The sequence below is a fragment of the Macrobrachium rosenbergii genome, chromosome 33 (assembly GCF_040412425.1).
Source record: "Macrobrachium rosenbergii isolate ZJJX-2024 chromosome 33, ASM4041242v1, whole genome shotgun sequence".
Lineage (NCBI taxonomy): Eukaryota > Metazoa > Arthropoda > Malacostraca > Decapoda > Palaemonidae > Macrobrachium > Macrobrachium rosenbergii.
In genome coordinates this window covers 5,198,547-5,225,288 of record NC_089773.1, presented here as the reverse complement: position 1 = coordinate 5,225,288, position 26,742 = coordinate 5,198,547, and the positions used below count along the sequence as shown (strand labels likewise).

At 42.8% G+C, this 26,742-nt stretch overlaps 1 protein-coding gene across 2 annotated transcripts in view; it reads left to right on the top strand.

Annotated features, from left to right (window-relative positions):
• Window positions 1-458: 458 nt before the first annotated feature.
• Window positions 459-26,742, top strand: part of LOC136855830 (reticulon-2-like) — a 140,433-nt gene continuing 114,149 nt past the window's right edge. For both annotated transcript variants that reach the window (XM_067133188.1, XM_067133187.1), the window contains exon 1: window positions 459-2,824. In XM_067133188.1, the coding sequence (XP_066989289.1) occupies window positions 1,435-2,824 (1,390 nt within the window). In that variant the 5' untranslated portion in view covers window positions 459-1,434. The remainder of the gene's footprint in view (window positions 2,825-26,742) is intronic.

Genomic DNA, 26,742 nt, shown 5'->3' with positions numbered 1-26,742 from the left:
AAAGTAAAAATACCGTTCACGATTAAGGTAAGTAGATCATCTGAACCTGATATATCCGGTATGGAAAGGCATGGATGGCCTCCATGCGGGTTGCTTTGATTTTCATTTTCTTTCTTTTACTGATAAAAGTATTTACAATAATAATTACATTTATATAATATGCACTAAATATTTACAGGGTATTTACAAATTCATCTGGCTGCTTATGATTATTATAGGATCAGTGACATTCCTCTTTTCCCCAACCTTCGGACATCGGCGATTTCCACACACACCCCTTCTACCTAGCTAAGGTGAAATTTCGCCGCCCACTCTCCCTTTCCAGTCGCCCAACAGGGCCCAAATCGGGCGTCAAACCTCGAATACTAAACGAACGGGGACTCGGCCCGACGAGGGCGTGCCCGGTGCATTCCAATATGCTTCGGAAGTATTGCATAATGCATGTGAATGTGAGGAGACCTACCGAGGAGGGGCGCGACCATCCAGATGATGGCCCCGTCCCACTCCCATTTCGGCGATTTTCCCACCAAACTACGCCCCTGAATGTCCTAACCTGCATGTGAACGGCATCCTCGAAGTCCCGCCGAGGACGTCCCAAGGTCTTGCTGTCGCTACATTTCGAGATTTGGTCTTTATTGAGTATTTTTTCGTTGGGAACCTGGGAAGGGAGTTCGGTGTGCGCCACCATGTTTTGGTATCTGACTGTCAACCTCTCCTGAGACGCCCACAACTCCTCTGATTAGCTCGTTTGAATGGCCCGCGCCCACCGGGCCGTGATGCAGTTGCCGGTCATGGGGTTTTGTCTGTTTATTTTATATGAGTTTAATTAATTAACTTACGTTTTAAATTGTATAAATTATATATATTTATATTAAATTTCGTCACTTTCATGAGTTTAAAATGGTTTCGTCATTAAAAGATATAATAAATTTTCTATTGCGCATCGCAAGGTGAAGCCCGTCATAAATGAGGGATGGTTTGGTGAAACCCCTACCCTCCCCCAGGCCATTCAGCCAAAGAGGGTCCACCCTCTCCTGTACGGTCCCACCCAGCCAAAGCCCCCTACCTAAGAAGACCCCTGGAAAACCCCATCCCCTTCCTAAACACCCCATCCTCCCCATCATTCTCGTCCTACCCCTCCTCCCCGCGTCCATCCCTCCCATCAAGAGTCCCCTGCGACCAAAGCCCCAGAATCGCCATCCCCCGTCTCCCCCAGACCATGACCCGCCCCCGGATACTCCCCGACAGCTCCTCCTCCTCCTCCTCCTCCACCTCCTCCTCCTCCATGCAACACCAAACACAGAGCCTGTGAGAGCGCTGGCTGAGTACAGTGGTGGTCCGTGTAGCCGACTTCGTACGTTATAATTTCACTCTGTGGCTGTGATATTCAGTGTGCCCGTGACTTGATCTATCGTAAACCCTTTGTTGTCCAAAATGTCTGATTTTGACTTGATGTCGGGATTCGATAAGGACACCAGTGGTTCCCTGGGGAACAGCGCCGCCGCTCCCCACACGACGACGTCGACAGCATCAACAACACAGCCCCCTTCTTCGTCGGAAGGATCGAATCGCGATTCCCTCAACCTGGACGACTTCGAAAAGGTAGAGGCCGATCAGCTGTTAGGAGGGGGCCCTCCTCCACCCGCGCCTCTTTCGTCTGCGATCGGCAACCTGGCCCAGAATACCCAGGCCGCTGCCGTCGGGTTGGTGGATGACATAATGGCCCATGTGAAGAATTCTGGAGATGACCTGTTCTCCAACCTCACATCTGCAGGATTCACTCCTTCTTCTTCTTCTGTCGAGGCCAAAGTGGAGAGTTCCCCCTTGGCGTCGGATCCTTTCAAGATGGATTTCCCGAAGGACACCAAAGAGGTGTCTTCTGCCCCGTCCGATAACTTGTTCTCCAGTGATTTGATTTCTTCTACGGCGTCTGACGATGCTAAATTCAGTGGTAGCGGTTTAGATATAGGATTCTCCGGCATCCCGGCCTCCGAATCCTTCACGTCCAACCTCCTGGCGTCCGCCCCCCCGCCCCCTTCCACCAATCTCTTCGACGACTCCCCGAAGAGAGACGAGAAGCCCTCCATGGGCTTCGGCGGCCTGGACGACTTCCTGTCCAGGGATGACGACCTGAAGGGCAAGCCTGACTTCTCCATCCCCGACGTGAAGGAAACCGTGAAAGGAGCCGCCGAGTCACTGCTGGACTCCTTCCCGTCCTTTGGCAGTCAACCACCTGTGGTGGATGAGCCCTTGAAGAGAGATCCTTCGCCCGATTTCAGGAACCCTACGCCTCCCAGGACCCCCACAGCACCGGTGCAGGATGTCTTGGCCTCTCCAAAACAGCCCACACCTCCAAGGACGCCCACGCCGCCCTTGAGAGAACCCACACCACCTCTGGTTAAAGAGCCCTCCATCCCAAAGCAGCCCACCCCTCCAAGGACTCCCACGCCGCCACCAAGGGAACCAACTCCCCCACCAAGGGAACCTTCACCCCCACCAAAAGCCCCAACGCCTCCAAGAGAACCCACACCTCCAAGGGAACCAACTCCCCCACCCCCAAGGGAACCCACACCTCCAAGGGAACCAACTCCCCCTCCTCCAAGGGAACCCACACCTCCAAGGGAACCAACGCCCCCTCCAAGAGTGCCCACGCCTCCCAAGAAGGAACCCACTCCCCCTCCCAAAGAACCCACTCCACCACCTCGCACTCCTACACCAAAGTTGGTGCCTTTGGCCCCAGTGCAAGAAGCTACTGTCTCCCCCAGCAGGAGGAGCTACACCGTCTCGAAGGGCACCGAGAACGCTTTCAACGTCTTCAAGCCAAGTAAGTGCTTCTTATACAGTTGTTAAGAATGATATTCTGATTTTAACGTTTCCCCCCCCCAGAGATATATCAGGCTTGTGCCTATGTGGATACAGCCGTTGGACACTGAGACAGGGTCTGGCTGTCAGATTAATGCCCTGTCTAGTTCTCCTCCAGAACGTTTTCCATGGACTAATTCTCTCAGAAGAAATTTTTAACCTTGAATATTAGATATTTAGATATGTTCCAACGAGACATCGTTAACCAGTCATTTTTCACTAAAAAAGTAACGGGCCAATTGATCCTAGTTGGTAAGACCAGTCTGCGTCTACACAGTGCCAGAAGGCTAAAATGTATCCTCATTAATTCTAACCTTTTTCCCCACAGCCCCTAAGATTCATTAACTGTTTTCATGTCTAAGTGTTGAAGGTTGTTCTGGAGTGTGTTTTATTTCATAATTTATCGAGGTCTAAGTTAAAGTGATATGCTGCTATTGTTTCTGATTACATTCAAGGTCCTCTTAAATATATTCTGAGTGCATTTAAAGGACCATCTGTTCCATTATAGCAGCTTGTGTGCGTGTCACCCCGGATATAATATTATCGCTACTGCGGTAGTTTCGATTTTTCTATCTGAATTGGGAATCTATAATATGTATGTTTAATTTATTTTATATTGGTGATGGATCGATGACGAACTATGAAATAACATAGTTGTACCGTTACTGGAGCCCAAAGTTAATTATTTGTAGGTAGTTATTTTTTCGTGTTTACCCAGCACATTGCAGTATTGAAAGTAATGTGCAAAAACGTATGCAATTTTCCAGACGTAAAAAAGTAAACGTCATGCGTCAGCCCTGAATGTTTTTTTGGAATGTATTAAACTTTATTATTTGTAGGAATTCATTGATGAGGTACCAGTCGTACCACAAAAAAACTGTAGGAGTTTCCCCTGAAGTTTTTTTTTTTTCGTCATGAGGATTACATATCGACTTTTCTCATTTCGTTGAGCCTTCACTCAATTATAGTTTATGTATATATATATATATATATATATATATATATATATATATATATATATATATATATATATATATATATATATGTATGTATGTATATACAGGGTGCGGCATAAGTAACGCCCATTGTTTAAGTGGAACAAAATTAAAGCCTTTTGATTATTCTTTATTTTTACGAACGTGAAGGTATTACCACAGGTTAATAGATTAATATAATATATTAACAAAATAAATATAATGCTTATTCGGTTTAATAATGCGGCATAAGTAACTCCCTTTTTAATTTTATATTTTATAATGTATATTTTCTTTATTATTTTCTTTAATTAATTTGCTAAATCTTCATTTTTTCAGATATTTTATACAACCATGAGATTAACAAAGGAACGGAGAGTAAAAACAATTCAATTGTACTGTCAAAACAGTAGAAATGGTGCTGAAACCGGAAGATTGTTATCAGCTGAATTTAACATCCCAAGGGTGCAAAGCCGAAATATCATTTGTATTGAACATTATTAAACCGAATAAGCATTATATTAATTTTAATATATTATATTAATCTATTAACCTGTGGCAATATAAAGGATAAAAAAAAGGCTTTAATTTTGTTCCACTTAAACAAAGGGCGTTACTTATGCCTAATGGTTTGCATTGACCAGATCAGTGAAAAATGTTGAATGACAATAACTTTATTCATTGTGACCCATGTTTGGTTTTTCCTGCATAATCTTGGTGAAATGATATTGCCTATGGAGAAACTGATCCACAGATATGTAGGCCTATATGCACATATTATATTTAAAGATAAATCTGCACAGAGAGCTTTCGGGAAAGCTTTTTCTGTACAGATTGATCTTGAAATGTATGTACATAGGCCTATACATAACTGAAGCTTTCGGCAAAAAGAGAGAGAGAGAGAGAGAGAGAGAGAGAGAGAGAGAGAGAGAGAGAGAGAGAGAGAGTAAAGGCCTGCCTTTTATGGGAAGGGAATTTTCAATACCGAAATGGACAGACAAATTTAATATGGCATTTTCCCGGCGACTCTTCTATTGCCAAGCTTCGGTACTCGATTCCGCCTTCGTGTTCCCCAACTGGCATCACATTCCCGTGATTCAAGAGGCTGATGAGTACCCATCACTTCTTTCTCTCTTTCTTTGAGCCCTGGGAAACCAGAAGCTAGGTTTAAATTCCAAAGCAGCGCCGCCGTACAGTAGTAGGTTACTGGGCAAGCACATATTCTCGATGCTTTTCTGTACCGCATGTTTGCGTGAGTCCCCCTCCTCCGCCCCTCCCCCCACTTCCGCCCCCCGCCCCTGCACCTTCGTCTTCTTCGCTTGGGTTTTCACCTTTAATTAGGCGCTTGCATTAGCCCCTTCTTGGGAGCGTGTTCCTGTCGATTCCAATTTGGAATAGGAATATATATGCCATTCCATTCTATTCCGTATGTACGTGCTTCTGGCAGTGATATAGGACAGGCCACCACCGGGCCTTGGTTAAAGTTTCATGGGCCGCGGCTCATACACCATTACACCGAGACCACCGAAAGGTAGATCTATTTTCGGTGGCCTTGATTATACGGTGTAGCGGCTGCACAGAAAACTCGATTGCGCCGAAGATGACAAATGATGAGTCTGGGTTTTCCATTTGCTTGTATTTCTCATCGTAATTTCCTGTTGGAATGAATTCAGTGTCTTTTATTTCCATTCTGTTGAAAGTCAAGGCTTTCATCTCCTTTCAGATAACAGTGATTCTTACGCAACCCCCTCGTTCTTTTTACTGTACCTCCGTGCATATTCTCCATCTTCCGCCTGACTTTCCTCAACCCTCTCCTGACGATTGATTCGTATTGCAACTGCAAAGGTTTTCCTCCTGTTACGCCTTTCAGACGTTCTCACTGTCAGTTTCCGTTTCAGCCCCGAATGACCTCATCATCATAGGGTCCCAGCGCTTGGCTCTTGGGCTCAATTCTATATTCAATTCAACTCAGTTGTTGTATATCGCCTTGGAGTTGTGGGCGTCTCTGGGTGTAAATATACAGTAGTGTTGGACGATTAGTCTTCCAATTTTCTCAGATTCTCCTCTATTCTTGAGAGAGAGAGAGAGAGAGAGAGAGAGAGAGAGAGAGAGTTATAAGGAGTTACAAGGATTAGTCAAAGACTTAATAGTCCATCTGAGGAGACATGTGCTCACTTAAAGAGAGAGAGAGAGAGAGAGAGAGAGTTACAAGGATTAGGATGTCTCAAAGATTTATCCGAGGAGACATCATGTGCTCACTTATAGAGAGAGAGAGTTACAAGGAGTTACAAGGATTAGGATGTCTCAAAGACTTATTATTCCCTCCGAGGAGACATCATGGGCTCACTTAGAGAGAGAGAGAGAGAGTTACAAGGATTAGGATGTCTCAAAGACTTATCCGAGGAGACATCATGTGCTCACTTATAGAAAGATTGAGAGAGAGAAAGAAGCGGAGAGAGAGAGAGAGATGGAAAGCAGGTGTGACTCATGGATTTGTCTGTCTGTATGTCGACGCCCGCTGACACATGGCCACGCCCATCTCCTTCTGCTGTTGCTTCTTCATTGGCCAAGGCTCCGGGGGCGGGGGCGGGGGTGTCCCTCCGGCGGACTGGTAGAGGGTGGAAGGATGGTGTGAATGTTTTGAAGGATTCTCGATCCTTCTGTGACGTATCCTGAAGGGATATTATCCTACTCGTCCTCCTCCTCTGTGCCATTTGAAGTTCTTCCTAATATGGTTCATGGATGGCCATAGTTGTGGAATCTAATATGGAGACGGTGCTCCGTATTAGATCAGTTATTCTTAGGCTCGATCCGCATACTCCATATTGAATTGGGGATTGATACTCTTCATTCATTTCATCCGTTTCTAAGCTTCGGATGTCTCTCAGCGCTTCGGTATTCCCCGACACTTAGAGCCACTCATATTGTAAGCCTCTTTTCTACTTTCATCTATTTTATTAGTTTTCCGTAAACGAAAACTATTATAGAGATGGCTATTTGTCTGTCCGTCCTCAGATCTTCAAAACCGCAGAGGCTAGAGGGCTGCAAATTGGGATGTTGATCATCCAACCTTCAGTCACGAAGCATACCAAATTGCAGCCCTCTAGCCTCAGTAGTTTTTTTATTTTATTCAAGGTTAAAGTTAGCCATGATCGTGCGTCTGGAAAAACCATAGGTGCCAACAACAGAGAAGTTGACAAACAGATGATTGATAGACGTAGATTATTATTATTATTATTATTATTATTATTATTATTATTATTATTATTGATGAAACCTAATCATTTGGAACAAGGCCACCAAAGGGGCCACTGACTTGAAATTCTTGAAGCTTCCAAAGAATATTAAGGTGTTCGTTAGGAAGAAGTAAGAGGAAGTAAAGGGAAATACAGAAAGAAGAGATCCCAATCACTTATTAAAAAAGAAAAAGAAAATAAATGGATAAATTAACAAACTGATAAAAAATGTATTGAAATGCAAGGAGAATACTACAACACAACGTTACGATCGGAGCAGCGACATGAGTTATTCTTCAGGAATGACCGCACGAAAGGGGCCAGTGATGAATACATTTTTGACCTTTTTGACTGCCCCAAAAAATACTCCTTGTGGTTTGGCCCCGTAGGGAGGCAGTGGCGTCTGTGCACCTCATGCGGTGCATTGTAGGCATTATTCTGTAACCCCTTTCATTCTGTATGAACTCTCAGCCACGACCCATGAAACTCAGCCAACCGTCGTGGCCTGTATTGTTGTGTTGCCAGACGCATGATCCATGGCTAATTTTAACCGTAAATAAAATAAAAACTACTGAGGAGGCTAGAGGGCTGCAATTTGGTATGTTTGATGATCGGAGGGTAGATGACCAACATACCAATTTGCAACCCTCTAGCCTGGGTAGTTTTTAAGATCTGAGGGCGGAAAGAATAAGTGCGGACGGACAGACAAATAGCCATCTCAAAAGTCGTCTTTACGGAAAACTAATAATAGAAATGAAGGTAACAGCAAGCGAGAAGAGCACCAGGCACCAAATAACCAAACTGCGCGCACACCATCATCACCAGTGCTCGATGGAGCTATTCATTCATCCAATAACACTAAAATAATGGCTTCCGAAGTCTCTCTTTCGTCCTCACGTCTTCTGCTTCATTGCATTGGGAGGTCGAACTTTGGCCCGGCCGAATTCCTCTACGTAGGAGGAAGCAGCCATTCTTTAACCCTTCTCTCTCTCTCTCTCTCTCTCTCTCTCTCTCTCTCTCTCTCTCTCTCTCTCTCTAGCTGATTGTCCATGGGTTTGTGTGTGTGAAAGAGAAAGAGAGAGAGAGAGAAAGTTAGCTGATTGTCCATGGGTTTGTGTAAGTTGTTCATGGGTTTGTGTAAGAGAGAGAGAGAGAGAAGTTTGCTGATTGTCCATGGGTTTGTGTGTGTGAGAGAGAGAGAGTTTGCTGATTGTTCAAGGGTTTGTGTAAGAAGAGAAAGAGAGAGAGAGAAGAGTTTGCTGCTGATTGTCCATGGGTTTGTGTGAGAGAGAGAGAGAGTTTGCTGATTGTTCATGGGTTTGTGTAAGAGAGAGAGAGAGAGAGTTTGCTGATTGTTCATGGGTTTGTGTAAGAGAGAGAAAGAGAGAGAGAGAGAGAGTTTGCTGACTGTCCATGGGTTTGTGTAAGAGAGAGAGAGAGAGAGAGAGAGAGAGAGAGAGAGAGAGAAAGTTAGCTGATTGTCCATGGGTTTGTGTAAGAGAGAAAGAGAGAGAGAGAAAGTTAGCTGATTGTCCATGGGTTTGTGTAAGAGAGAGAGAGAGAGAGAGAGAGAGAAAGTTAGCTGATTGTCCATGAGTTTGTGTAAGAGAGAGAGAGAGAGAGAGAAAGTTAGCTTATTGTCCATGGGTTTGTGTAAGAGAGAGAGAGAGAGAGAGAGAAAGTTAGCTGATTGTCCATGAGTTTGTGTAAGAGAGAGAGAGAGAGAGAGAGAAAAAGTTAGCTGATTGTCCATGGGTTTGTGTAAGAGAGAGAGAGAGAAAGTTAGCTGATTGTCCATGGGTTTAGAGAGAGAGAGAGAGAGAGAGAGTTTGCTGATTGTTCTTGGGTTTGTGTAGAGAGAGAGAGAGTTTGCTGATTGTCCATTTGTGTAAGTTTGTTGTCCAAGTTTGAGAGAGAGAGAGAGAGAGAGAGAGAGAGAGAGAGAGAGAGAGAGAGAGAGAGAGAGAGAGAGAGAGAGAAAGTTAGCTGATTGTCCATGGGTTTGTGTAAGAGAGAGAGAGAAAGTTAGCTGATTGTCCATGGGTTTATGTAAGAGAGAGAGAGAGAGAGAGAGTTTGCTGATTGTTCTTGGGTTTGTGTAAGAGAGAGAGAGAGAGAGAGAGAGAGAGGGTGGGGGGAGGTACCAGCTGTAAGTTGCCAGAGTTCTGGTAAAATATGTACTTTGTAACTAATGCCGTGAGTGCTTCTACGAGGTAATCCTCGCCCCTTGAGTTAAGCCATTCTTCAGGTAGTTTCTGTAGATGATGGAACAACTCTCTCTCTCTCTCTCTCTCTCTCTCTCTCTCTCTCTCTCTCTCTCTCTCTCTCTGAAAACCAACCCTCACAAGGTCTCGCCTTTCCATGTTTCAAGTTCTCACTACCTCGACAAAGATTCGTGGACGAACCCCAGGTAGATCAAGCACCTTGACTGTGGTTCCTTTTACACAGTCTCTCTCTCTCTCTCTCTCTCTCTCTCTCTCTCTCTCTCTCTCTCTCTCTCTCTCTCTCTCTCTCTCTCTCTTAAAAGCTTGATTTATCATCTGAAGAATTTCCTGGCTCTGTGAACAGTTAGCCAAGCTACTGTGAGGTGACCTCACACTAATCCACTGCAGTTACTGTGTAATGGTCAGCCAAGATGGATGACCATCAAAGTAATTGCTAAGTTCTGAGAAATTGAGAAGCCCCCCGAAGCCTTATCATTAACTTGTCGCAAATGTACGACGCAACTATGTTACGTAACGCAGACGGAGCAGTGACAGCGTGTAAGTTGCTGTGTTCAGGCAATTACGTAGCGTTTATCGTCATTAGCTGGTACTTTTAGTTTCCCCGCAGCTTTCGTAACCACGAACGAGCTCAAGGTATTTCTGCTATCATTGGGCGGTACTTTCTCTCCCTATTTCTGGAGGGGATTCCTCTCAAGGTCGAATTGCGAAGCACAGAGTGGAATGGAATGGAATATAGATCTTAGGCCAGAGCCCAAGCCCTGGGATTTATGAGGACATTCAGAGCTGGAAAGGAAGTTGAGAGTAAAAGTTCTGAAAGGTGTCACAGGAGGAAAACCTCTCAGTTGCACTATGAAATAATTGTTAGGAGAGGGTTAAGGATACGAAGATGGGAGAAAGAGAATATGAAAGGAGGTGAAGTAAAAGGAACGAAAGGGGTTAAAGCAGCTAGGGGCCTGAGGAAGGCACGCTGCAAAGAAGAAGCTAAGAGCCTTAGATGATTTAAGAAGAAGAAGAGGAAAAGAGACGAGAATATGATGATTTACTCGTGCGCAGAGCAGCTGCGAGTTGAGAGGTGTACGCAGTCCATGTAAATGGGAGGGCACGAAATATTTCCTGGTTGGACATCCTGGCTCTCTCTCTCTCTCTCTCTCTCTCTCTCTCTCTCTCTCTCTCTCTCTCTCTCTCTCTCTCTCTCTCAAATCTGATCCTCACTAGGTCTCATCTTTCCATGTTTCAAGTTGTCATTACCCTGACAAAGGCTCGTGGACGAACCCAGCTAGATCAAGCACCCTACTTATGTATCCTTTGACACAGTTTCTCTCTCTCTCTCTCTCTCTCTCTCTCTCTCTCTCTCTCTCTCTCTCTCTCTCTCTCTTTGTGGTCCTCCTGGTACAAATGTTAGGGCTCTGCTTGCATGCAGCCGAGCTGACCCGCCTTTAGATGGCTAAACACACACACACACACACACAGAGAGAGAGAGAGAGAGAGAGAGAGAGAGAGAGAGAGAGAAGAGAGAGAGAGAGAGAGAGAAAGAAAGAAAGAAAGGTGTTGGACGTGATGTCTTGTGTCCATGATACCTGTTGATCAAAGCAGTGAAGAAGGAGAGTATTATTATTATTATTATTATTATTATTATTATTATTATTATTATTATTATTATTATTATTATTATTATTATACAGTAGATGAACCCATTCGCATGGAACAAGCCCACCAAAGGGGCCACTGCCTTGAAATTCTTGAAACTTCCAAAGAATATGTTGGTTTCAGCCCCCACCACAGCAGACCCTCAGAACACTGCAGCAGTGACTGATCATGACACAGAGCCAGTGATTTTTTTCCATCTTCCTTGGGGAGACGCGAACCAGTGGGCCACATCTGACTGGCATACCACGACACTAAACACCACACCACCTGACCAGCTGTAAGTTAGACGTGGAATTCAGTCAGTCAAGTAAAACTGCTTGTCAGGTACTTCCTGTCTGCCTGCCTGAGGACAGATTATGCAGTGTCGCAGACGACATGGCCTGCACACCAAAAATAAAAAATAAAAATCTTGCCGAGACCAAGATTCCCACAGTGCATGCGATCTCACGCCTGCATTGAACACGATCGACTAATTATGACTCCCCCCAGCATTTTTGTTTTCGTTTCAAGCACGGGACAAGCAATACCGGAAGTAACACTAGAACTGAGTCCTGGAAAGGAAGATTTTGACACCCGTGAGAAATCTCCAAGCAGTGACTCACGATGGCAGGAATGTTACCACCTGTCTTCTCCTTCGCCCAGGTATCATGACTCGTCCCATACCCGTCTGGGTTCGGTTCACGTGATATTATGCTGTTAGGCGTTGCAGTTATTAAGGTGTTGGGGCTGTTGTTTTATTCTCTGTGATTTATCATGTGTTCCTTACTTTTTTCGTCTGTTAATAAGCTTTTTTTTTTTAGTGTTTTGTAAAAAAACTATTGTGCCGGCGTTGTCTGTCCGTCCGCACTTTTTTTCTGTCCGCCCTCAGATCTTAAAAACCACTGAGGCTAGAGGGCTGCAAATTGGTATGTTGATCATCCACTCTCCAGTCATCTAACATAACAAATTGCAGCCCACTAGCCTCCTCAGTAGCTTTTATTTTATTTAAGGTTAAAGTTAGCCATAATCATGCTCCTGGCAGCGATATAGGCCAGGCCACCACCGGGCCGTGATTAAAGCTTTATGGGCCGCGGCTCACACACGAGACCACCGAAAGATAGATCTGTTTTCGGTGGCCTTGGTTGTACAGTGAACTCGATTGCGCCGAAGAAACTTCGCCGCATTTTGTACTTGTTCTTTTCTTTATTTATGAGCAATTTGGTGCCTGCTTTTCGTATCTATAAGTTACCTGATTCCTTTTTTCACTGCTTAAATATAAACCGCAGGATACTTGTCAAAATTTCCAGCGGGATATTTGATAATGTTTGAGCCAGTATATTAGGCTATAGGCGCAGAGGGCTGCCTGCAATTGCACGTCCAGATATTGATGGATCCTGAGGGGTTATGATTTTATCTTGCTTGTTTAGTTGCTGACAAATCATTTGGCCTGTTCCACTCCCTACAAGCCTTGGGACTTAGTTTAGCTGTGTACAAGCTGCGAGGTCTTATTATTATTATTATTATTATTATTATTATTATTATTATTATTATTATTATTATTATTATTATTATTATTATTCAGAAGATGGACCCTATTCATATGGAACAAGCCCACCAAAGGGCCATTGACTTGAAATTCAAGCTTCCAGAGATTATTATTATTATTATTATTATTATTATATATTAATTATTATTATTATTATTATTATTATTATATATAAACAATGAATGAGGGCCTTTGAAAATGTACCTATATGCCAGTTTGTACAGCTGTTTAGAATGATAATATTCTCCTACAATGTATAATGGCAGGCCTCGAGCAATCCACGGACCTAGCAAACATAAGCCAAGCGCTCTGCCACTCTGCCATGGTGCCCGCGCTGACTTTGTGCCCCTTTCAAAGGCAGTGGGTTGGGTATCAGTTCAGCTCTTGAGTTTCTCTATTGTGCAAATGGCTTATCGTATCTCGCCTGAGAGTTTTGGCGGTACGTGCTGTGCTTATCAGTGTAATAGTCTCTCTCTCTCTCTCTCTCTCTCTCTCTCTCTCTCTCTCTCTCTCTCTCTCTCTCTCTCTCTCTGGGGTGCTTGCACGGAAGCAGAGTGAGTGCCTGCAGTCACTTGTTTCGCGTTTCTGTCTATAAGAAAATGATTGATGGTGAATATGAATGAAATCGATACATAGGCAATAAAATAAATAGGTATTGTTTTGCTGTTGGCGTGAAATTACATCTTTTCTGTAATCAGCTGTGTCTCAGCTGAAATCATTTGGAATAGCCTGTGTTACAGCTGCAGTCATTTGCATATTTACAGCTGAAATCATTTGAAGTAACCTGTTCTACAGCTGAAATCATTTGGAATAAACTGTGTTACAGCTGGGATCAAATGATCTCGCGTTCTGTGTCTGTACAAGGCAGCTACAGTGCAAGACGTGCAACTGGAATGAGAAACAGCCACTTTTACAGCCATTGACATGAAAGAAAAGACATGGTGTCTGCAGCAGCAGCAACAGCAGGAGCCATTTCACGCCCAGACCACAATCGAGAAAAGAGGCGCCGACGACACCCGGTGGGTGACCTTGGCAAGAGTCTTCCCTGAACTTGTCTGAACAACAGGCTGAGAAGCAAGGTGTTGCTGGTCATGAAGGGTGGTTGGGTGAGGATGGAGATTGGGGGGGGGTGGGGGCGGGGGCGGGGTAAGCGCAGACGCATGCAGCACCTTGCTTATGCATCATAATCCCGACCCAGTCAGTCACCGGTGTCTAGTATAGAGCCTCTTAACCTTGAATTTCGGGAGGGCATACCGCAGGGCGGGTATATCATCCTACAGTGATATTTCAGGGGGTTGGATCTACTTTTTTTTTTTTTTTTTTTTTTTTGTTCTGCACGGATGGTTGTGGCTATAAGGGAGTTTGCCCCCCTTAGGGGGATAGTGCCGTCATTGCACCTCATGCGGGTGCACTGTAAGCATTACTTTAGGTTCTTTTGCAACCTCTTTCGTTCCTTTTACCATACCTCCGTTCATATTCTCTCTCTTCCTTCCTACTTTCCTCAAGCCTCTCCTAACAATTGATTCATGGTGCAACTGCTTTGAGATTTTCCTCCTGATACGCCTTTCAAACCTACTTACTCTCGATTTCATTTCCAGCGCTGAATGACCTCGTAGGTCCCATTGCTTGGCCTTCTTGGCCTTGAAGTTCCATTTTGCTTTGTTTAGGCTATTCATCGAGATTTGTATCATGACTCATTTTTACCAGTTTTATTATTATTATTATTATTATTATTATTATTATTATTATTATTATTATTATTATTATTATTCAGTAGGTGAAACCTATTCGTGTAGAACCCACAGGGGCCATTAGACTTGAAATTCAAGCTTCCAAAGGTTATTATTTTTATTATTATTATTATTATTATTATTATTATTATTATTATTATTATTATTATTATTATTATTATTCAGAATTGACTTGACGTTCTTGAAGCTTCCAAAGAACATTAAGGTGTTCATTAGGAAGAAGCAGGAGTGATTTTCTTATTGTCATTTTATTTCTAATGGAGTGTTTCCCATTTTAAGTTTTCTGTAAAAGAAGACTGTTATAAAGATGGGTATTTGTCTATCCGTCCGCACTTTCTCTGTCCGCCCTCAGATCTTAAAAACTACTGAGGCTAGAGGGCTGCAAATTGGTATGTTGATCATCCACCCTCCAATCATCAAACATTCCACATTGCAGCCCTCTAGCCTCCTCAGTAGTTTTGATTTGATTTAAGGTTAAAGATAGCCATATCGTGCTCCTGGCAACGATATGGGACAGGCCCCCACCAGGCCGTGGTTAAAGTTTCATGGGTCGCGGCTCATACAGCATTATACCGAGACCACCGTAAGATAATCTATTTTCGGTGGCCTTGATTATACACTGTGCAGAAAACTCGATTGCGCCGAAGAAACTCGGGCGCAATTTTTACTTAATTTATTTTGTCATTGTTTCTGGAGTATAATGCTGTATGAGCCGCGGCCCATGAAACTTTCAGCCACGGCACGGTGTTGGAAAGTCCTATATCGGTGCCAGACGCACGATCATGGGTAACTTTAACCTTAAATAAAATAAAAACTACTGAGGGTAGAGGGCTGTAATTTGGTATGTATGATGACTGGAGGGTGGATGACCAACATACCAATTTGCAGCCCTCTAGCCTCAGCAGCTTTCAAGATCTGAGGGCGGACAAATAGCTTCCTCAATAGTTTTCCTTTACAGAAATCTGAAAAAAAAAAAAGTGTTTCTCTTATCGGAGAGCGTACGTCAATGGACACTTTTTCCTAAACCAGAAGAAAATCCATTGTGGGAATGACAAGGCTCTATTTTTTCGCTCCGTGGGTGTTGCACTGAAGGCCCCACATCCTGTTATTGTGGTGGGAGAGACTTCCGAGCGAGAATGCCTTCTACAGAACAGTTCACCTCTGGTGGTTTGTAATCGTCGCTCCTTGTCAATCTGTTCATTTCTCTCTCTCTCTCTCTCTCTCTCTCTCTCTCTCTCTCTCTCTCTCTCTCTCGGGTCGTCATTCCTTTTGGGAGGAATGCGTGTGTGTGAGAGAGCATCTCATCTGATGTTTGTGTATGTGTGTGTATAATTATATATGTATTGTGTGTGTGTGTGTGTGTGTGTAGACGTACCACTCTCTCAGGATCAATGGTAAACATACCAACGGAGTCAATAATGTCCTTGAGCTGTGCTGGAAAACCAGTCCGAACTGGAAGGTCATATGTCGGTCACACGCACACACATATACACACACATACACTTACATATACACATACACACACGTTCGTGACACCTCGGATAAGAAAGGAACACCCTCGGCGCATGCAGTCTCTCTCTCTCTCTCTCTCTCTCTCTCTCTCTCTCTCTCTCTCTCTCTCTGCTTGGAGTTTCCATATGTTATAGTGATCTGAAGGAGACCAAAGCAGGAGAATGGTAATGGATGGAGTAAATATAAACTCTCTCTCTCTCTCTCTCTCTCTCTCTCTCTCTCTCTCTCTCTCTCTCTCTCTCTCTCTCTCTCTCTCATTTCCTGGACCCTCGGGGGCTCTCAAATGAGTCCTTGACGAATATTTCCAAGGACTTCTGGAAACTTCTGCATCCAGTTTCCATATTTGGGAGTTCTTGTCATTGAACTGAATTGAATATAGAATTTAGGCCAAAGGCCAAGCACTGGGACCCACGAGGTCATTCAGCACTGAAAGGGAAATTGAAAATGAAAAGGTTTGAAAGGCGTAACGGGAGGAAAACCTCAAAGCAGTTGCACCATGAATCAGCTGTTAGGAGGGTTGAGGAAAGTCGGATGGAAGACAGAGAATATGAAAGGAGGTACAGTAAAAGGAAGCCTTTTACTGTCAGTTTCCACTTCAGCGCTGAATGCCCTCATAGGTCCCAGCGCCTGGCCCTTGGCCTAAATTCTATAAAGCCAAATCAAAAAGAGTATGGAGGGAAATGAAGCCGATTTTAATTAGCACGAGGACCCGTCCCCACTGCCACTGATGAGAGGGATTAAGAGGCTTCATTAACACGCAAATTGCCATTCACTCGTTTATTTATGAAGATTCGAGAGCTGCCTCCACCAGTGGGGGGGTGGGGGGAGGAGAGTCGATGCCCTCTCCTGCAGTGGAGGTATTTAATCGGTGGGGGTGGGGTGACGACCCCCGATTGTTATTTGCACCCCGCCGGCGGTGGTCCCCTTGTAGTGGGATAGGGCCGTCAGTTCACCGCCTCTTGCGGTGCACTGTAGGCATTGCTGAAGGTTGCTTTTTTCGCAGTGTGCCTTCCTTAGGCCCCATAGCTGCTGCAACCTCTTTCGTTCCTTTTACCGTACCTCCTTTCGTATTCTCTTTCTTCCGTCTTGCTCTCCTCAACCCTCTCCTAACAATTGATTCGTAGTGCAACTGCTTTGAGGTTTTCCTCCTGTTACACCTGTCAAACCTACCTACTCTCAGTTTCCTTTCCAGCTCTGAATGACCTCACAGGCCCCAGTGCTTGGCCTTTGTCCTAAACTGTATGTATTCCATTCGTTTCGACGTTGATGCAGATAGACAGTGATAGACGAACGAAAGCTCCATTGCACCACCCAAGGCAATGCACCCCTTCCCAACAGATACCAGCAAACTTAGTTGATTATTTTTATAATATATAAGTAATATATATCTATTACATTATATATTACCCACACGTGAGTGGACTGGCGAATTCAAGCATGGACTGCATGAACGCAATCTCTTTGCATTGCGATTGCATCTTGAACGTGGAGAAGGCTCCACAGTGCTTGCATAGGCGACCCACTTAGAGTATCCCGGTTAATCTCGTAGGCGCGTCATGAGCGATTTTTGGCAGAGGTCCTCCCGAAAAATCAGGGGGCGCGACAGCCTTTATTTTTAAAGTGGCTCTTTGTGGCTAATTGAATTGCGCTCGGTGGCATCATCGTCATTATATTTAGAAGAGTCTTTTGCTTGCAGTTTACAGGGCCGCATTCATTTCCAATGATCCTGGGTCGGGGGGCTAACCTGGGCACGTGCCCTCCCCAATGAAAAATAATGACAAAATAATAATCTTGAATATTTAGATAATAACATAAATGAGAAATATAAAAATGGTGGAAACTATAAAATCTATTTTAGAAATAATGATAAAATTTTGAGAAAAAATATAACAATGATCTTAATAATAATAATAATAATAATAATAATAATAATAATAATAATAATAATAATAATAATGTATTCGGTATTTCCTGATAGAACAGGCGATTGCTGTCCATTTCATAATTGCTACTTAAATACTGAATGATATGCTGATATATATATATATATATATATATATATATATATATATATATATATATATATATATATATATATATATATATATATATATATATATATATATATATTAAAGAACTCCTGAGCCTCTGTAGGCTCATAGGGCAGGCGCTGATCTGTTTCTTTTTGACAATGATCATTCCCCATTCAGTTTCGAAGGCATGGTGGTTTCATTTCTGTTTATATGTTTTGTTCGCGACATTCATAGCTCTTGTAGGTGCCTTGGCCCGGCTCTTTATGACTTGGTACCTCTGGGGAAGGGAGGCAGTTCCCTGTGTTGTATTTTACGCAGTATCACAATAATCATTGTATCTCATTAGCAACAGCGCCGGTAGTGGGTGGTACTTTATTCGTGCATATTTGCGTCATGCGTTCATTTGAGTCCGCGTGTACTTGAGGATTAGGAGAGAGAGAGAGAGAGAGAGAGAGAGAGAGAGAGAGAGAGAGAGAGAGAGAGAGAGGGCGTGCGCGTGCGCATTCGTCAAGAATAACGGATTTCTCTATCATGGGGACAATAACACCCCAAGTCCCACAAGCGACCTTGTGTCGTGATTGCGATGACCTTGGCTCCCAAATACACCACGAGTTATTTAGCCAGAGGGTTTCTCTCTCTCTCTCTCTCTCTCTCTCTCTCTCTCTCTCTCTCTCTTCAGTGCCACTACATGGCAAGCAGGCAGTGGTCATACTTGTCCCTCTCTCTCTCTCTCTCTCTCTCTCTCTCTCTCTCTCTCTCTCTGTCCTTGAGTGCCACTACATGGCAGCCAGTGGTCATACCTGGCCCTTGTCCAGGTATGCCATTGGCACTTGCATGGCACCATTAAGCACCCCCCCCCACCCCCTGGTATGTCAGTATGCTGGGGAAATTCGCAGTTTTGGTTTTGTTCGGAATTTTAATCGGTTGGAGGTTGCTCGTTGATGCCTAGATGTTATCTTCGTTTCATTTGGGTGTATTTGTTATTATTTAGTAATTTTAGGGGTACTGTAGGCATTACAGTTTCTTTTACTGTAGCTCCGTTCATATTCAGCTGCGTCTAGCTTCCTGGACCGGTCACCCACCAAGCACTGACCAGCCACAATGTACGTGAAGTGAATAGACCGGCCACTGTGAATTTAGGTTTTTCATGACAAAACTTTTTTTTCTTCTTGTATTTAGAGGAATCTCTCTCTCTCTCTCTCTCTCTCTCTCTCTCTCTCTCTCTCTCTCTCTCTCTCTATATATATATATATATATATATATATATATATATATATATATATATATATATATATATATATATATATATATATATATATATATATATATATATAGTGTGAATGTCTCAATAGCTTCTGAAGCTTCTCTCTGATTGTGGAGTAAAATATTTAGGAAAATCTTGAGAGAGAGAGAGAGAGAGAGAAAGAGAGAGAGATTCGTGTGTGTGTGTGTGGCCAACCCTGACATCACGGCAAGAACTGTTGATCCGACAGGCTCCAGCGATGAGGAAAACACGAGTGGAAACTTGAAGTGTTCCATTGTGTTAGTTCTTCCCTTTTTTTGCTACTTTCCTGCAAAAGGAAACTATGATAGAGACGGCTGCTATTCGTCTGTCCGTCCGCACTTTTTCTCTCCGCCGTCAGATCTTCAAAACTGATGAGGCTCGAGGGCTGCAAATTGGGACGTTGGTCATCCACCCTCCAGTCATCAAACGTACCAAATTGCAGCCCTCTAGCCTCAGAGTTAGTTTTGATTTTGTTCAAGGTTCAAGTTAGCCGTGATCGTGCGTCTGGCAACGGTATGGGCCAGGCCACCACCGTGCCGTGGTTAAAGTTTCATGGGCCGCGGCTCATACAGCATTATAACGAGACCACCGAAAGATAGATCTATTTTCGGTGGCCTTGATTAAACGCCGTAGCGGCTGTACAGAAAACTCGATTGCGCCGAAGAAACTTCGACGCATTTATTACTTGCTATATTAACGCGCGTCTGGCAACGCAACAACGCAGCCCACCAAGGCCGGCTGAGAGTTTCATGGGCCGCGGCCGAGAGTTTCATACAGCATTATACACTACAGAAAAATCTTCGGCGCATTTTTTTACTTGTTTTGTTTCTCAGTCAAGGTTAGATAAGAACGTTGAGTTGCCGGTGCCAGCGGCCTCCGGAAGGAGGTTTTAATTCCCTTCATGAGCCGTAATGAACCCAATTGATATTAATATGAGTCACGAGGATGACGTCAGGGCCGAAGGTCAGTGACGCTCTCTGGTAATTAATAAGGTGTGGAATTCCTTTGCATTTGTTTAAGTGTACACAGATTTTCTGGATGTACTTATATGAATATATTTATATATTTATTTATATATATATTTATATATACATATTGATATATATACACACATTATATAAATAATTTATATATACTTATATATTTTTATAAATTTATATACCATAGGTGCCAGCGCTGGGTCTTTGGCCTAAAATTCCATATTAACTTCAATTCAATCGTATATCTCTGGTGGTGTCAGATAAACCTTTTTATTTATGTATTTATTTTTTTTTATCTTTGCACCGACATGACACCACTGGTGTCAGCCTTCACCTTGGTCAGAAATACTTGACCCCCAGCTGTGTCAGAAGTTAAGGATACCTTCGTTTAACCAGACCACTGAGCTGATTAACAGCTCTCCTAAGGCTAGGCCCGAAGGACTAGACTTATTTCACGTAGCTAAGAACCAACTGGTTACCTAGCAACGGGACCTACCCGAAGCACATTATAGCGAGAAATGAATTTCTATCGCCAGAAAGAAATTCCTCTCATTCTTCATTGGCCGGCCGGAGAGTCGAACGCGCGCGCGGCAGAGTGCTAGCCGAGTACGACATCGACCCGCCCAGTGAGGAAGTAACTACCGTAGATTCAGAGATTCGACATTCCGCGTCACATTCCGCAAAAGGTATTAATGAAGAGGGAGAAATATAGATTGATAGATGCTGCATGACTGCGTCATTTTCTCTCCTCGACATTCTGAGCAGGCGTGTGTATTGACATCCCCTTAATCGCCTTAGGGCCACTTAGAATTGAAGAGCTTCTGCCGTCGCTAATAGGATTTGAGGCTTTTTATATCGAGGTGGGAGATTGCCCATGAAATATATAGCTGCTGTTTGAGGCCAGAGTGACAGGTGGTGGTGGTGGTGGTATTCATTGCTTGCTTTAGGTATGAGATTAGCTGTGGTGCCGAGGTGAGGAGGGGTCTTTATTGACAGTTGAAATGTTTTATTGTTGACAGAAATTTCAGAGATTGTTTTTGGTAGTTTTAATTGTTTTTCATGTGATTGTGCGTTGCCTAATCAACTTTTTAAGATACCTATCTTTTCTAGACACTTTTTTGCCTTGAGAGAGAGAGAGAGAGAGAGAGAGAGAGAGAGAGAGAGAGAGAGAGAGAGTAGGATATGGTTGGCAGGACTCTTCTCAAGGCTGTTTCTGCCTGTTGTTGGCTTGGCAGAGGATAGAGCAGGCAGAAAGTAGAGGCAACGCACCCACTGACCAGGCAGGCAGAAAATAGAGCCATGAGAGCCAGGAGAAGGAATAGAGACCGTATAGGCTATGTAGAGTCATTCACATCCATATTGGATCAGAATGATAGCGTATAGAGTTAGAAGGATAAAACGTGATTGGCCTGAGCCAGAATAGAGCAATAACAGCCTGTACTTAGATTCAAAGGGTCAGATTAGAGCCAGTAGAGAGAGCCACCAGTACAGTGGTTCTCAACCAGGGGGTAATATCAGAGTTTCAAGGGGGAGAATTGTGACCACAGATTGGCAGGCTCAAACTGGCTCTGTGACCACACAAAACGCATCGGTCCGCACTACCGAGAGGTCACGCTGGGCTTCCTGATTAATGTGTTTGATAGTGAGTCGACTAGAGTGGGTCATAGCTAGAGTAGACGAGCGCCTGATGAGGAGGAGGAGGCTTCCCGCAGCTGCTGTCCCCCCCCCCTTGGTGGGGGGAGGGGGTGGCGGGATGGAGCTTACGTGGGTGGAGAATGATGACGTCACCGCGTGACGATGATTTTATTACATGCGATAAAATTCCAACTCGGTTATCTCTCGGCCTCTGTTCGTTATCTGCTCAGATGAATTTTCTTATGAAAACGCAGCTCTAGACGGGTAAAGATAACGGGTATTTAAAAGAATGTGGCGATTATTAGTATGTTTATTTATTTATTTACCTCATTTTCTGAACTATGATTAGTCTTTTAATGATTGTAATGATTGTTATTTCTCCTACTGTCATTACCAGTGTTATAATATTATTATGATTATTATTAATATCATTCAGTAGATGAAACCTATTCATATGGAACAAGCCCACCAAAACGGGCCATTGACTTGAAATTTAAGAAGCTTCCAAAGAGTATTATTATTATTATTATTATTATTATTATTATTATTATTATTATTATTATTATTATTATTATTAATTCAAGCTTCCAAAGATTATTAAGCATTATTATTATTATTATTATTATTATTATTATTATTATTATTATTATTCAGAAGATGAAACCTATCCATATGGAACAATCCCACCAAAGGGGCTACTGACTTGAAATCCTTCAAGCTTCCAAAGAATATTATGGTGTTCATTAGGAAGAAGTAAGAGGAAGTAACAAAAATAATAATGAAATAATAATAAAAATCCAGCTCACACTCAGACAAAATCATATGACGAAGCTTGACGCAGAGCATAAAAAAAAAGAAGCATACGGATCCACTCTACGAGTATAACCTCAAGAGTCATGCTCCAGTGGCAAATGGCGCTATCTGGCAACTGCGAGGCAGCTGCTGACGAGATCTGCAGAGCGTAGTAGAACTCGCCTTTATAGATTTGTCTCTTTATATTTCCTTCTGATTTTATTGGTTTATCGACTGGTTTATGCGCTGAAGTTGTTTCAGTACTTATATATTATGGATCTGTGCAGCATGCTTAATAATAATAATAATAATAGTAATAATAATAATTTTATTTTAGTGTCATTCAGTCTAGATCTGCAGAGCTTAGTACAACTCGCCTTTATGGATTTGTGTCTTTAAATTTCCTTCTGATTTTATTGGTTTATCGACTGGTTTATGCGCTGAAGTTGTTTAGTACTTATACATTATTGATCTATGCAGCATGCTTAATAATAATAATAATAATAATAATAATAATAATAATAATAATAATATTTGTCTGACCGCCCTCAGATCTCAAAAACTACTGAGGAGGCTAGAGGGCTGCAAATTGGTATGTTGATCATCCACCCTCCAGTCATCATGCATACCAAATTGCAGCCATCTAGCCTCCTTAGTAGTTTTTATTTGATTTAAGGTTAAAGTTAGCCATGATCTTCCGTCTGGCAACGCTATGCCACAGGCCACCACCGGGCCGTGGCGGAAAGTTTCATGGGCCGCGGCTCATACAGCATTATACGCTGTACAGAAAACTCGATTGTGCCGAAAGATGAAAGTATATCAATATGTAATAATATATACATAATAATTATTATTATTATATTGCTTGGCCCAATGGTTATATTTGTCTCCTCACCAACGAGGTACCCTGCGATCGATCAGTTCCCCCCCCTACAAAAAAAATCGTTGCAGGTCATTTAACAAAAGCAGGATTTTATGTACTTGATTATAATTGGTTGTGGTGGGCTGCAGCCAAGTGGGGAAATGAGATGGGTCTAGCAACTTCATCCCTGAAAGACGTAGATTGTTGTATTGTATTGTATATAGAATTTAGGCCAGAGGCCAAGCACTGGGACCTATGAGGTTATTCAGCGCTGAAACGGAAATTGGCAGCAAAAGGCTTGAAAGGTGTAACAGGAGGAAAACCTCAAAGCAGTTGCATTATGAATCAGTTGTTAGGAGATTGAGGAAATTAAGATGGAAGAAAGATAAAATGAATGGAGGTACAGTAAAAGGAATGAAAGGGGTTGCAGCTAGGGGCCTAAGAAAGGGAAAGACTTACAAAACCGAAAGGTTCTCAGGAGCCATCCGGATAGTCCCCTAACAATACTATTCATTCAGAATAGACTATCGGGTAGTGAGCGACTTGTCATCACCCCAGACGCCTGGCGGATGTCCGGAAGCAGTGCTGCCAACATCGAGGAACCGGTCTGGCCAACATGGACTGATCTGAAGCACTCGACAGCTGCCTTATGAGGCTTCGAGCGGAAACTTTCTGTACTGATTGATCTTTAAATGTGTGTTACAGTGGATTTGTTTCTCCAACCTGTCGATTTGTTTTTCCAATCCTGTCAGGTATTGACGGGATTGGAGAAACAAATCCACAGATATGTGTATGTTGATATACTTAGAGATGAATCTGTACAGAAAGCTTTTGCAAAGGGGACCCGAACAGTCTCGAAAGCTTTCTGCTCAGATTTATCGTTTAAATATATTTATAACACACACATAAATGCGGATTTGTTTCGCCATTTGAAGTCTTATGCTACAATGAGTATTTTATTTAATTGACAGGATTATATAATAAGCTCTGTCGACGCTTCCAGTGGCGCGAAAAGTTATATTGAAAGTCTGGAGAAGACTTGATGTACCATGGAGTAGGTCATTGCATTCGAACAGGTGTTGTGGATCATTGCGGCTGTTACGGTCGAGTTGGCTCTTCTGCCAACGGTTTTCGACCCATGGCCTAAGAACCCTAGACCATGGCTCCTTCTGATGCGCTTTTGTTTGTACGGTAGAGGCTCTTCTTTCAGTTATCGTAGACAAGTTTGGAGATACTTTCCACAAGATGGTGGTGTGTTTATCTCACGTATCTAGAATTTATTATTATTATTATTATTATTATTATTATTATTATTATTATTATTATTATTATTATTATTATGTCGAGTCTTATATACCGTGTTTCAGAAATAAAATCATTCTCTTTCTTTCAATCTTAAAAAAAAGTTTATCTAAAGGGCTAATATGCTTTTGTAATACTTCAGTATCTGTATTGAATTATATATACTGAATGTTTGATAGTATATTAGCTCTTTAGGGGAAGCTTTTAAGATTGTTCTGATTCCTGATCTTACTATGTTTTCGGGTTGCTAAGTGGCTCAGATGATGGGAGTGGAATTTCGAAATATTGATAGCAATATGTATATGTATATATATAATATGAGAGAGAGATAGAGAAAGATTATGAATAATTATCAATATTCTGGGTCTGGGGAGAGAGGAGAGAGTTATTATGAATAATTATGAATATTATAGATCTGGAGAGAGAGAGAGAGAGAGAGAGAGAGAGAGAGAGAGAGAGAGAGAGAGAGAGTTATTATGAATAATTATGAATATTATGGATTTGGAGAGAGAGAGAGAGAAAGTTATCATGAATAATTAGAGAGAGAGAGATCTAGAGAGAGAGAGAGAGAGAGTTACCATCATGAATAACTACCAATACTCAGGATTTGGAGAGAGAGAGTGAGAGTTATGAATAATTATCAATATTCTGGATCTGGAGAGAGAGAGAGAGAGAGAGCGCTATTCATGAATAATGATAAATAGTCTGGACCAGAATCAGTTGAACTCTTTGAGACCAATAATAATAATAATAATAATAATAAAATAATAATAATAAAATAATAATAATAAAAACATCAACGCCGATTTCCCAATCTCACGCCCATTGCGATGACTGCGGGCCAAGCAGATTTCGCCTTTATCCCAAGCGATTGCAAGGGGCATTTTGGCACCGTGTCAACCACCAGAGTTGCTTTATCCTTTGATCAGGGAATGAATGCACTGGACGGAGCCAGAATCTCTGGTAAATTGTAGGGAATGCGGAGAATGATGTATCGTCTTTTGGCACTCCTAGCTCTAGTAGATAGTGCCAATTATTATTATTATTATTATTATTGTAAAGCACAATTTGCTTGAACATTTTCGCAAGTAAAATGTGACTCCGTCACTCCTAGCCATTTTTCTCTTTCAGTTGCCCGCGTCGTCCTCTTGTATGGTAGCGGGGTATGGGCACTGCTGCTGGTTGTTGTAGCGAAGGAGAGAAGTAGTGAGGTATCAAGTGGGTCCTGGGTATCGCGGGTATCGGGGGTAGGGGCGCAAACATAAACAGGATCCACCTTCCCTCTTGGGGCTTATGGGCCCTGAGCTAAGGTCCATTTGACTCCCATCCTCTCTCTCTCTCTCTCTCTCTCTCTCTCTCTCTCTCTCTCTCTCCAGGCATGGGCACGTCCCTCTAACATAACACATGCCCACCCGACCCTACCCAGATGACCTCGGCTTGCTTATAGACGTAAACATCTCCGGGGTATTTTTGTAGGAATGGATCGCGGTTCGTCTCTCAGTCTCTGTTGTGGAAACAGTTAGCGGGGAAAATAAGGATGTTGGATGTTGCTGATGTTGTGAGAGAGAGAGAGAGAGAGAGAGAGAGAGAGAGAGATTGCTGTCAGTCACTGTGACATAAACCACTTTTTCTTTTTTTTTTTTTTATTGACCAAATGCGCTTTCCATTGATGTTTTGCCTCCTGGCCTGGGATGTTATTGACTTCCGGTTGTTTCTCGTTCCATTGTTTGAATGAGTCATTGTTTGTTCTCTCTCTCTCTCTCTCTCTCTCTCTCTCTCTCTCTCTCTCTCTCTCTCTCTCTCTCTCTAAAAGGAACGGATGGCGGTAGTGTTTTATGTATATATTGTTTTTGTAGTTATTTATTTTTGACACATATTTGATGTAATTTTCCCAGCTAGTGTTATTATTATTATTATTATTATTATTATTATTATTATTATTATTATTATTATTATTATTATTATTATTGGCGACGGCAGACAAGTCCCGTCGACGTCCTAATTGTTGTGTGCAGAGACAGAGAGAGAGAGAGAGAGAGAGAGAGAGAGAGAGAGAGAGAGAGAGAGAGAGAGAGAGAGAGAGAGAGAGAGAGAGAGAGAGAGAGAGAGAGAGAGTCGACC